Genomic DNA, 13,856 nt, shown 5'->3' with positions numbered 1-13,856 from the left:
GTTGCCATGGCCACCCCCTGGTGGGAACAGGCATCAAAGATATAGATTAATGGATAGATTTTCTAGTATGTTGCAGTTGGCAGATGGATTTAATAAGGATTCATGTGAGAATTGCTCTAGAAGTCTTTGATTATTTTTTGTTACTAGAATTTTTAGCATGTTTTGCAATCAAGATTGTGTATGAAGTTTTTCATGTTTTGTTGTGTTTAAATGTTTAGGAGGTCAGTGATGTTTGGACCATGATTCAGGCTGCTACAATTAGCTACATAAGGGATTTGGTGTCATGGTGGGTGAAGAAAAGCACCTTGTAGTGGAGAGGATGCATGCTGACAAGTATGCAAGACATATGTAGAAGTAAGGTAGAAGGAAACAGAATGAGGGAAAGACAGCGTGGCATTCTGGGTGGGGAATGAGGAAATATTTTGGAGATAAAACCCAGGGAGGTGCTAGGAGTTGGAGCCTGCCAGAGAAGTGTGTTTTGATGAGACTGCATAGAGATTATTTTCATGCCATATCTTTTTTCAATTTCATATATGATTTTTTTTAACTCTAAAAACTCTCTTCAAAAACTCCATCCCTGACATTTGTCTTATCCAATCTTGCTGCTCACTCCCTTTCACATAAGTAGAATATAATGCCAACATAACACCAATTTGAGTTTTTTAATGACATCTGGCATTCATTGAAGGGTTTTTATGACAAATTTAGTACATTGATTCAAAAATATAAAAAGTATTGTTCTAATCACGATGCAAAATGTGGTAGGAAATTACAGTAGTAAGATGAGTAACAGCAACATTGGTGGTGGAGAAGGAGGAAGCAACACCAACAAGCCACGGTACTTCATCATCAAGGCATCCATGTACAAGCAGCTGGAGGCATCCCATCATACATCTTTGTGGGCATTCACACACAATACAGAAAAGAAAATTATCCAGGCTTCTCAGGTATGTAGGGTAGTTCCTGTATTTTATGATTAAAATAATTTTCCTCTTACCAAAATTTGCTTTTGGTAACCCATGAAACAGCAAAACTAATTGAGGAACATTTTTAGTGTGTATCCAGTGTTAATGGTAGGGACATGGGGAAATATTTCCTAGGCCTTATTTGAGAATTGTCATCGTGAAACAAGATCTTTCCTTATCTTAGTGTAATAAATTGAATGTATCTCATTGGATTATGATTCAGCTTCACATTAGACGTTCATTATCTCAGATGAATTTACTGATGCATGAAATGATGAGGTTTATACAAGTGGACTAAGGAATAATACTTTCTGGATAAGTTGATTATATTCCAAGATTGTGTCCTTGTATGTTTGTATAATATTTTCATTTTTTTCTTTACATGTAAAGTTAAAGACACACAGATTTCAGTGGAGGTTACAAAAGTTCCTCACATTAGGAAATGTGTTGCATATAATGTCTGGAGTGTGTATGCTGTTAGGGAACTCAGGTGGTTTTGATGATGATTGCTTTTCACTTTTGAGCTAATATATGTACGCCTCTCTTACCTTAGTGAAGTAGCATTAGGAAAGATAACCGAGCCTTTAAGAAAAAGTCCTTCCTTGGTTCTTTCTGTTCTCCAGTTGTGGAAAGTTAACACAGTAGGGGAGGATTACCTGCTTTTAGTCACCTTTTTTGATAAACAAGTGATACATGGTTTGTATTCTTCCTCTTTCATCCTCAGGAATGTTACCAAATATTAGTAAAAAATAATGCAATGAATGGTATACAGAATTTTTCATTAGTTCAAGCTGCTGTTATCTATGGCAGAAGCTTTAGCTGTGGTCTTTTCTAATATGTCACAAAAATCCCTATTACTTTTGGGATCATTGTGTGTGTCATTCATTTCACTGGCTTCCTACCGAAGGATCTTATTTCCACGTGTGAATTGTTGTACTGTACGTCAATGCAGAGTTTTAAGTTTTCATTTTTACAGTTTTTTGTGGCATCACTGGAAATCTTATGTTTCTGATGTATGTTTAATATCTTACTATGATACCTTCTTCTAGAACATTTTGAATTAGTACACTGTTATTGATATAAAGAGTCTCACAATGAGTTATATTGAAAAAAATCCAAGCAAGTAATTTACTCACTTTCATCTTGGCAATGCATACTTTTCAAAACTTTTTGTTATATATGCATGTATTGCTGTACTTTCTGGTAGGTTTGATTTGATTTTATCATCTCAAACCCTCAGGGTTTATGGTAACCGAGTTACAAACATGGAGTTCCAGTACATCAGTAAAAGTTGGAGGGCATTCAGGGATACCACTTAGCAACTGACATATGACCTTCTTCCTCCTTATGGATTCTGTTACTTGCTAGGCCCAAGAAATGGTATTTCAAAAGAGATCAGCAAAGTCCCATGTATATGATGAATGAAATAGGGAAATAAATTGCAAGAAAACAGTACATCAAAGATTTGGCCATATTCCTTTTCATTCCACTGCTTTTCAACGACTTTCTTATTAAATGTACTACTTATCACTTAGTTCATCCTGAAATAATTTTGCCATTTTATTTACAGTCATGAAACACAATTGTACAGGCTCATTCTGAGAAGGTTGCAACTTTTGCAACCTTGCAACTTTTTGTTGTTTAAGTTAGGAAAGGGTTATCTTTTCTGTTTTTGCAGACTGGTCCTGTTATTTTAGTTTTTACACTTCATAGAGGAGGGCAGTTTAATGGTTATGCTCGGTTTACTGGAGAGAAAACTGATGAAAAATGTCCAGATATTACCAATGTTGGACCCACCCTAGGATCACTATACAAGGTGAGTCTTGTGTGATATAATAGTTGATTTAGAAACAGTAAGAAATAAAAAAAGAGCGGAGGAATATGTTAGTAGAGAAGACTGGATGTGGATGTAACTAAAAGCAGGTTTTGTTGTGTCTGATTGCAGGAATTTTGAAAATGAATGCACAGAGGATGGAGGTTGAGGCTATAACATGATTTATCAGAAATAGATTATGTAAGGATGGAAGGCATAGAATAAAGCATTGAAGGTTTAGAAGAAATTGAGCAGATTAAAGAATAAAAAGTGGTCAGTTACTAGATCCCAAATAAAATATATTTTTTACTTTTTAGGAAATAACTGTTAATAGACTATCAAAAAATTATACTTTGCCATTTCCTTAGGCAGATTTATTACTCCTGCAAGCACTGATTGTGAATATTGATTTCCTTTGAGCTAATAGATGTAGTATTTTGTTGTATACAAGGCAACTGAATAGCCCTTTTTTGTAAGTCTGATCTGTCTTACATTAAATGCATTGTGCATTAGTCAGGGCCTTTGATCACATTTTCATATTTCTTCATGCTTTTGTCTTATCTTTTTCATGTGACCCTTAAACTTCATGAAACATTCAAAGGATAAGCCCCCTTGTACATGGTGTCATATGGGCACCAAGAATCTTGAGGCCTTTTGTTGACAGTGAGAGGGTAGACTCGTACAACAGCATTGTCAGCCCTACTCATCTCCCTCACAGTATCAGTCCCTGCTGGTCAAATCAACGGTGTAACGTATAGAAAATGGAAAGGGGAGAAAAATAATGAATAATGAGATATCGGTAAACTTGTAAAACCTTTAGGAGACCTGCTTTTTTTCTTTCAGTCATTTTACCATATGCTGCGGTAAAATATACATATTCTGTTATCACTCTGAATCTTTTACCTCTTTCAGAGATCCTGTTGCCCAAAGATGTTCCCCTGGGTCCCTTCTAGCTTCTATTTACAATTACCAATTCTTCTTAAAGGATGATTATGTGCCAATTGTAATATAAACACCCCTGCTGCATGTCAGTTGGACAATTTCTAACTAGAGTGTTATATGGATCAACATATATTTTCTAGTTTCTGCTGGTTTTTTTTTTTTGTTTTTTTCCTATATTGTCACTGTCCTCTCTGTTGATGGTATATGTCCCACTTCGAATGTTTTCATTATTTATACACCTGACTGCCTTTCCCTCCTGAGGTAACAACAGGAAGAAATTCTACATCAATCTTGTATAGTACACATAAACCAGCCGAATATTCACAGCTAAGCATCACACACTCTCTTCATGGTTTATCTTAACCTCTTCATATGCAGTGGTTGGTTCATTCCTACAACAGCACATCACTGAGAAGTGAGGAGGTGTTGAGTGGTTCTTGATGAAAGTGGGTCTGTCAAGGATGTGTGATGTCACCATGGTTGATTAATCTTTTAATGGACAGGATAGTGAGGGAGGTAAATGCAAGGGCCCAAGGGTCTTAGAGTGAGAGGCAGTCTGCATTTTGCTAGAATTGGGAAGGCATGGAAGGGGAATCATTTTTTTTTTTTTCAGATGACATGGTTCAGGTGACAGAATTCCCAAGTTAAGTTTATTTCAATCTTTCCAGATTGAATGGTTGAAAAAATGGAATGTAGGTTTCCACCAAACACGAAGACTGTTTAATCCATACAATGACAACATGCAAGTTCACATGAGTCGAGATGGACAGGTAAGTTGTTGAGTATGGTAGTTCACAATACTCAATATCTTTCATCATTGTCATAACATACATATTCATATAAGCTCTTGTTTAAGCCTATAATTTTTAGGTGCTGCACATTGCTACTTCATTCATGCATTGTTCTGAATTGTATTTTCAGCTTATATTGATATGTTCAGTGTCATAATGCCTCATGTCAGATCATCCATTCATTTTTGTCCATGCTATACACATGCAAAGTTAGGGCTAAATCAGTAACACATGGTGGTTATATTGTTTCACTGCATATTAGATTTAAAAACTTTTAAATTCACAGATGATGCACACATAAGACTTATGCAGTACATGGCCTATGAATTAGCAATGTCAGGAATCTCCTTCTTGCATGTGACAAATGCCAAAGTCTTTTTGATAGTAAATTGATGACATTAGTCAGTTGGTATTGTTTATAGTTTTCCACTAAATATCAGTGACACTAGAATTTTCTATCAACTGTCAGCCTGTGGGGTCAGAATTAAAAACTTAAATCTTTAGTTACAAAATTGCAAATTATTGGATAAACTGTAATTTGAAAAAAGGTAGAAATACTTGAGAGATATATAAGGGCAGTTTAACCTATAACTTGAAAAACATAGCTTTAGTATATGGATTGTAATTGCAAATGTTTATGTTTAATTACTTGTTTGTAAGTTCCTGTTTCCAGTGTATGAAGACAATTCCAAACTTGTGGGCATTAGTCTCTTAAGCTTTATCTACCATCACTCAGCTTTTCAGACTTACCAGCATTCACCATTTTGTCATAGCTGGTTTTATTCATCCACCGCCCTACTACTGAAGCAGTGCTTCCTTACTTTTTGTGTAGGTTTCATGTTTAGCTTTATATAATGCCTTTCGATAGTTCTGTCAATTACTGCATCTCATGAAAAACTGATCACCGACATTGATCAGATTTAGAAATTTGAAAGCTGTGATTGTCTCTCATTACTTGCCCATCCTCTGTGTTGGGCAACTCGCCAGTGTCCAGCACCTCTCTGTAGCTTGGCTCCCTTAAACGAAGTACTGCACCATTTCTGTTGCTCTCCTCTGGATCATCTGAATTATATCTTTGTGGAGTGACAGGCTAGACTCATTAGCATATTCTAGTTTTGTTCTGATGTGAATAACCTGCAAAACATTTCATTACCCATGTACTTAAATGCTTTTCTAATACTTGCAAACACTTTAACTTAGCTTTCTTGATTTGGAACCTTAGTGACAGGTTTTGCAGTGCTACTCGCAGTCCTGGTGCTTGTTTCCTGCTGGTTTGTAATTTTACTGGCCTTCTTTCAATGTCCAATCCTTATTACATTGCCTTCAGGTGAATTTCATGTTATTTGTAAGACCCACTGTAGGTTTTATTCTTCATACCTTGCAGGCTCTTATAATCACCATTCTTTACTTTTATTGTGACCATGCCATTATCCACAAATGTGTGTAGGTATGAATGCAGGCCTTTTAATAGGTTATTTACAAAGGTCCTATGACTGAGCCTTATGGCATTACACTCATAACTTGCCCATTTCAAGAATGACCCCCCCCCCCTTTTTTTTTTTTAACTGTTTCATTCCATTAAGGTAATCCTCTGTTGAGCAAAAGAGTACCCCTAATTCCCGTTTGAAGATCCAGATTCTTTACCAACTTCCTACGTGGTATAGTGTCAGACACTGTCTGGCAGTCTAGAACCTGCAATTTGACCATCATTTCCTTTTACTTAAAATAGACCTCACTTTGTCTTATGTGTAAGAGATTTGTTACATATAACCTTTCTGAGTTCATGATGCTTCTCTCTTATGTAACTTCTCCATTGCAAGTCATCTAATTATTTTTCCAGTACATTACACACGGCACTTGTTTGGGGATTGATCTGAAGTTCAGTGCAATTTGCCATCTTCCAGTACCTTAGCATTATCCTTGCTCGAGCATATTGTTAAAGAACATTTTGGGCAGTTGAGTGTATTTGCACATTCCTTCAACTCATAGGGAGATTTCATGAGGACAAGCTTTATGTAGGTCAGTGATGGACCTCACAGTATTTTCATTGCTTTCTAAGACTCCTTTCCCATCCTATCTCACTTGGGGTTATAATGTCCTTTGTTTAAAAAAAAAAACATTATTTAGCCTGTTATATTTCTATGTTAATAATTCTCATCTCTGAATCCCTTAGCTTGATCATCTGCTATATCATGTGTGGTGGGGTTGCAATGGGAATGGATAAAGGCAGTAAGTATGAATATGTATATGTGTATATGTGTATATGTCTGTGTATGTATACGCTGAAATGTATAGGTATGTATATGAGTGTGTTTGGATGTTTATGTATATACATGTGTATGTAGGTGGGTTTGGGCCATTCTTTTGTCTGTTTCCTTGCACTACCTTGCTAACACTGGAGACAGTGATTAAGTATAATATTTATGTGTATATATATATATATCCCTGGGGATAGGGGAGAAAGATTACTTCCCACGTATTCCCTGCGTGTCGTAGAAGGCAACTAAAGGGGGAGGGAGTGGGGGGGGCTGGAAATCTTCCCCTCTTGTTTTTTTTTTTTTTTTTTTTATCAAAAGAAGGAACAGAGAAGGGGGCAAGGTGAGGATATTCCCTCTAAGGCCCAGTCCTCTGTTCTTAATGCTACCTCGCTAACGCGGGAAATGGCGAATAGTATGAATGAATGAAAAATATATATATATATATATATATATATATATCTTTCTTTCTTTCATACTATTCGCCATTTCCCGCATTAGCGAGGTAGCGTTGAGAACAGAGGACTGGGCCCTTGAGGGAATATCCTCACCTGGGCCCCTTCTCTGTTCCCTCTTTTGGAAAATTAAAAAAAAAAGTGAGAGGGGAGGATTTCCAGCCCCCCGCTCCCTCCCCTTTTAGTCGCCTTCTACGACACGCAGGGAATACGTGGGAAGTATTCTTTCTCCCCTATCCCCAGGGATAATATATATATATATATATATATATATATATATATATATATGAAGTTTGTATATTGTGATAGAAAAAAAATGAATGATGTTCCATTTATTGTGAAGCGGAGAGTATTTGATGCGTTATTGATCTCGTTTTTATGTATGGGTTCAAGTCTTGCGTGAGTGAAGATGTCAGTATAACTGGACATTATAAGCAACTGTTGAGGGTGAGGAGGTAGACATTGAACCTTGTGTTAACGTTATGATGAGGCAGGTTACCCAATACCCCAAGATTATGTTAGATGGAATCGACACTAAGGCTTTTCATAGAATTTGGTTTCATATCCCTGGAGACAGGGGAGAAAGAATACTTCCCAGATATTCCCTGCGTGTCGTAGAAGGCGACTATAAGGGGAGGGAGTGGGGGGATGGAAATCCTCCCCTTCCGTTTTTAATTTTCCAAGAGAAGGAACAGAGAAGGGGGCCAAGTGAGGATATTCCCTGTAAGGCTCAGTCCTCTATTCTTAACGTTACCTCGCTAATGCGGGAATTGGCAAACATGTATATATGTGTGTATATATATATATATATATATATATATATATATATATATATATATATATATATATATTATTATCCCTGGGGATAGGGGAGAAAGAATACTTCCCACGTATTCCCTGCGTGTCGTAGAAGGCGACTAAAAGGGGAGGGAGCGGGGGGCTGGAAATCCTCCCCTCTCGTTTTTTTTAATTTTCCAAAAGAAGGAACAGAGAATTGGGCCAGGTGAGGGTATTCCCTCAAAGGCCCAGTCCTCTGTTCTTAACGCTACCTCGCTAATGCAGGAAATGGCGAATAGTTTGAAAGAAAAAAGAAAGATATATTATTATTATTATTATTCATTATACATAGTCGGTTTCCCGTGTCATCTAGGTAGCATCAGGAAAAAGACAAAGAATGGCTCATCCACTCATATACACAAATATATACATACATAAATGTCCATATACACTTCAACATTTACTTATATACACATGTACATATCCATACTTGCTTGCCTTCAATCCATTCCCAGTGCCATCCCACCCCACAGGAAGCAGCATTGCGGGGGGGGGGGGCCACTTTCAGTGAGGTAGCACCAAGAAAACAGACAAAAAAGGCCACATTCGTTCACGCTGTCTCTTGGTGTCATGCGTAAATATGTGTATAAAGAAATGTTTCCTTTTATTCACAATATTCTTTACAAAGTTCATCTGTTCCACTCATCATGGCATAATCATTTTTGCCAGTTTCATGTATATTTGAAAAATTGGATGAAGGTTGTCATGAAAGAGTAGTAAATTATGCTTTAGGTTGAGGAATCCATTTATATCTTTCACAGTTCCATCCCGTCTCACATTCCTTGCATATATTGAAAACTTATGTGAGTACAGTTACTCTATCAAATGTAAGCTTCCTCTCAGTACCCTTCACAGATGAGAAAATAAGATGATAAGAGTTAGTACACTTATCTCGATGTTCCTCTGCTTTTTTCAGTCATTGGTTTACTTGGAGTCATTAATTAAATATGATGAAATTCAGCATAATGGCAATTAGTTAAATTACTGCCTGTGTGTGAAATTTAGCTTTCTTGATTTCACATATGATTTTTGCTCATTTTTAGTGAATTATGGCTAAAAAACAAAATGACAACTGTGTTAGGTAACTATTGCAGTGAAGGGCGAGGACAGACCAACACAGCCTGAAGTAGGCATGGAGGTGCAGCAGTGTTCGACTTTCCCACAATTTGAACTATTCATAATTTTTTCCCTCTTATACCTTAGTTTCTTTAATATCAATACTAATATCTATCATAGCATGGTTACTATACTTTGTATGTAAACAGATATGGTGAGCTTACATGGCATTTATTTTTAAAGTATTGATATAATTTTTCCATCTTTCATACTTTTTTTTTTTTTGCCTTCATTCACGATTTTAAAGATTATTCCTTATTACTTTGGAAGGTGATTACTCCAGACACTATCTGAATGATGAATCTTGAGGAGGCTTTTGGAGGAACTATAATCATACAGTGATACTGGCTGCTTTTATGTCAAAACAGGTTTCCTACTGCATTTAAAATGGTTTATTTCCTTCGTATTTACTTTTATTTATAATTACCCCAAGACTTATTCCTAAGAAAGTCCTTTTGTTGAGCAAGACAAATGTATTCGTGAAAGTTAGGTGTATTGTCATGGTATCCTTTCAAATTTCAGGAGGTAGAAGCAAATGTTGGAGAACAGCTGATTCGACTCTGGGACAAGAATAATGGAGGTAATAATAGCAATACTGGGAGTAGTTTTAAAGGACCAAATACATATGTGGTGGGCAGTAGTGCCCCTACCATGGTACATGAACCCCAAGGCCCACCTCCACCTCGGCATCCATTGCACCCTTCACACATCGGAGCAGTTCACACCCCATTCCATCCACCCTTTGGAAGAAATTATGGGAATGGTTATGGCTACAATGGAAGTGGAGGCTATCGAGGAAGCTACAGGGGAGGATATAGACGTTAAACTGTGATATGAGTAAAAAGGCCCAGCCTGGGCTGTTGAGGTAGAAAGCCCCCAAAGACTTTAACAGGTATTCACTTGTCATTGAATCAGATTTAAAAACTTTTAAATTCACAATTGATGCACACACAAGCCTTATGCAATACATGGCCTATGAATTAGCAATTTCAGCAATCTCCTTCTTGCGTGTGACAAATGCCAAAGTCTTTTTGATAGTCAGTAAATTGATGACATTAGTCAGTTGGTATTGTTTATAGTTTTCCACTAAATATGTGACACTAGAATTTTCTATCAACTGTCAGCCTGTGGGGTCAGAATTAAAAACTTGAGTCATTAGTTACAGAATTGCAAATTATTCAATAAACTGTAATTTGAAAAAAGGTAGAAATACTTGAGATATATATAAGGGTAGTTTAACCTGTAACTTGAAAAACTTAGGCACTTTAGTATATGGATTGTAATTGCAAATGACCCTTATATTGGTTAAGATTATTGAAATATTTTGGTAGTGATGCACATGCATATACACTGTGATGGATGAAAGGAATAAAGTGATTGAAGAAATTGTAAATGCAAAAAGCATACAGTATTTTAAAAAGTTGTATGATGGTAGAGATGGCTCAAGAGATGGGCCCCACATGTGTTAAACTCCCTCCCCATACAGTACAAATAGGTAAATATATATATACAGTATACACACACACACCCACACAAACAAGTTGTTAGTATCCTACATAAAGCTAAAACTAAAATATAATTATCAAGTTTGGTCACTGCACCTAAAGAAGCACAAAGGGCTAATAGAGAAGGTCCAGAGGAGGTCAGCAAAGATGGTGCCAAAATTTAGAGGTAAATTACAGAAAAAAGCTTTTGGCATGTGAACTTGCCCACCTTGGTAGAGAGAAAAGTGAGGGGTGACCTTATCTCCATCTTTAAGTTTGTAAAACAGTGAAGTCACAGACATTGAATAGTTTTTTTGACAAGGATAGGGTAACCAGAGAACATTACATGAAATTAAGCAAGAAATGTTTGGAAAAAGATGTAAAGAAGTCCAAGAATGGATGATGAATAGAATAAGATGACTGAGGACAAGGTTAATGCAGACAGCATATATAAATTTAAGAAGTTATGCAATAGCAGAAAATGTTTAAGAGATAGGGCCATATGAGAGTAACTCACTCCCCTTACAGTACAAATAGGTAATTACACAGTAAAAGGATGAGACACGAGTTAAAGGCATTGTTGCATTATTATAAGGTGGGAAATAAATTACAGGGACCAACACCATGCCTAATCTATTGCCAGAGGTGCATATTTAGAAAATTGTGAGAGTGGACTGCTGGCAAATATTAGAATTGCCTTCAAGTGTTGGAATACATTCGGTAAACTATTCACTGTGTAAGCCAAAACTAATTTATGCCTAATAAATCTAGTCACTGCACCTAAAGCCTAAAGGTCAAAGGTTTAATCTAAATGGTCCAGAGATGCAACTAAAATAACATGAATTAAGAAGCCTGAGCCAGAATCGGAGGCTAAGTGCTACAAAGCTGTCAAGCACATAAGAGAGGAGCCAGAAATGGTCCAATAACAGCTTAGTTCTTCAAGAGGTGCAGTACCTGGGTAATTGGAGATCATAATAAGAATCAGCAAAAGAAAGAAAGAATGTAAGGAAATACTGGCTTAGAGTAGTGGATGATTGGAACAAACTAATCAAGAAGATGGCAAATGCTGGCAGGTTAGTAGGTGGCATAGAAAATAGGGTCTCCTAAGTGAAGGACTCTCTTCACTGTGCAAATGTTTTAAGGTTAGAGTGATGGTGGCCTTTGACCTGACTCAAAAGGTCAGAGGCTAATGATGTGCATACAGATGATGAGTGTTTTGTAAACATGAGGGTGTAATGAGAATAGCCTTTAATCTAACCTTTCAGGGTCATGTCAAATGCCAGTGGTGTTTGCTGAGAGGGAAGTGGAGATGCTTGTGTCAACGAAGTGAATTTAGTATATCAAGAAATTAGTGATGTTTTTGTTGAGGGTGAAATGAAGATGCATATGTACGGTGAAATGAATTTTAGTGAATGTAGTGAAAATGCATTTAGTGGTGTCTCCCTCTGTAGTGAACAGTTTGATAAGTAATAGTGTGAAGGGAGACATAATGCATTTACTTGCAAATGTTGGTGTTTCTTGTTATCTATTTATCAGAGTCCATTAAGAATATCTCCTCTGGACGATCTGTAATCTCACTTCTGATACCAGACTTATGGGGCTGGAATAAAATATACAAACAAATAAGGAAGTAACTTTAACCTTTCTTATAAGGAGGTAAAGGTAAGCTTTCTTGTCAGTATCTTCCTTTTCTGTATACAACATACAAACAAATAAGGAAGTAACTGTAACCTTTCTTATAAGAAGGTAAAGGTAAGCTTCCATGTCAGCATCTTCCTTTTTCAACACCTTTCACTGTATCCTTCCATCTTTGTATGCTATTTATTAAGACTAAATATTTACATTGGTAATCTTGATTTTTTAGCTTAATTAAATGAATGATTTTTTTTTAGCTTAATTATATGTCACAATATCATCCTAAAGCAGGATTTATACCAAATAACACAAGTCTACATAATAAAGCTTATCTACAATACCTGACATGTAATTAGGTCTTGAGAGTTGACTGTGTATCCAACATGAATAAGTTCCACAACAAACATATAATTCAGTCCTTTAGTTGATTCTGCAGCAGAAATACATAGTTTTGAATAAAATTGTGTTATCAGTATTCCAAAGAAGCTAAATAAGGAAATGGAGAAAGTACAATACACTGTACAAATGTTGAATACTTTTGTAAGGCAATCAAATGAAAGTGGAAGTTAACAGAAAAAGATACAGTTGCTAAAACGGTAAAATATTATTTACTCATTTCGAAATCCACATTATATTAATTTTCGTACCTTAACTGTATTGTTTCAACATTTGTTATGTATTCGACAGATGAAGTAAAAGTTCTTAAGAGCGCTGATGTAACTACCATCCAGTAAAGGTGTTACCAACCTTTGCTTGCAGGTGGTTACATCATGAATGAGTAGTTGCCTTCGTCAAGGCTGTATCATTCTCATTAGATGGAAAGTATTCATTTGGCCAAGGACTTTCTTGCCCTAGAGGAGTCCATCACTTCCTTGCTCCTAACTGGAGTGCAGTCTTGAAGCTGCAGGAACCTCATTAAAGGCCCCACTAAAGGGACCCTGGGTTTGCATAATTTTTTTATACCTTTTTGCTGTCAACCACCTTCACAAGGTAGCACCAGGAACAGATGACTGAACCTTTGAGGAAAATCTCTTTCTCAGCTTTGTTCTCGATTCCTACTTTCGGATAGCAATGGTACAGCAGGTGAGGATTCCAGTTCTATGCTCACACTCCTCTTAGTTACCTCCTGCAATACAGAGAATATTTTGTTATTATTTATTACACTTGATCACCGTTTCCCACATCAGTGAGGTGGCGCCAGAAAACAAAGAACAGCCCATCCATTCATATACACATATACATATATGCACATGTACATATTCATACTTGCTTGCCTCCAATCCATTCCCAGCGCAACCCTGCCCCACAGGAAACAGCATCACTGCCCCCACTTCAGAAAGGTAGTTCCAGAAAAACAGACAAAAAGGCCACATTCGTTCATGTGTAATGCACCAGAACCACAGCTCCCTATCCACATCCAGGCCCCACAGACCTTTCCATGGTTTACCCCAGACGTTACACATGCCCTGGTTCAGTCCACTGACAGCACATTGACTCTGGTTCTGGTATAAAGTATATACTTGGTAGTATTCTTTATGATCCTTTGGGATAAATAATAATGAT

At 36.7% G+C, this 13,856-nt stretch overlaps 1 protein-coding gene across 7 annotated transcripts in view; it reads left to right on the top strand.

Annotated features, from left to right (window-relative positions):
• LOC139746279 (3'-5' RNA helicase YTHDC2-like) overlaps positions 1-12,754 on the top strand; it is a 251,303-nt gene extending 238,549 nt beyond the window's left edge. For all 7 annotated transcript variants that reach the window (XM_071657347.1, XM_071657349.1, XM_071657348.1 and 4 more), the window contains 4 exons: positions 766-947; positions 2,644-2,781; positions 4,389-4,490; positions 9,697-12,754. In XM_071657347.1, coding sequence (XP_071513448.1) covers positions 766-947; positions 2,644-2,781; positions 4,389-4,490; positions 9,697-9,999 — 725 coding nt within the window. In that variant the 3' untranslated portion in view covers positions 10,000-12,754. The remainder of the gene's footprint in view (positions 1-765; positions 948-2,643; positions 2,782-4,388; positions 4,491-9,696) is intronic.
• The last annotated feature ends 1,102 nt before the right edge of the window (positions 12,755-13,856 follow it).

This window comes from Panulirus ornatus, chromosome 64 (assembly GCF_036320965.1).
Source record: "Panulirus ornatus isolate Po-2019 chromosome 64, ASM3632096v1, whole genome shotgun sequence".
NCBI classification, from domain to species: Eukaryota; Metazoa; Arthropoda; class Malacostraca; order Decapoda; family Palinuridae; genus Panulirus; species Panulirus ornatus.
This window is presented reverse-complemented; position numbering and strand designations above follow the sequence as displayed.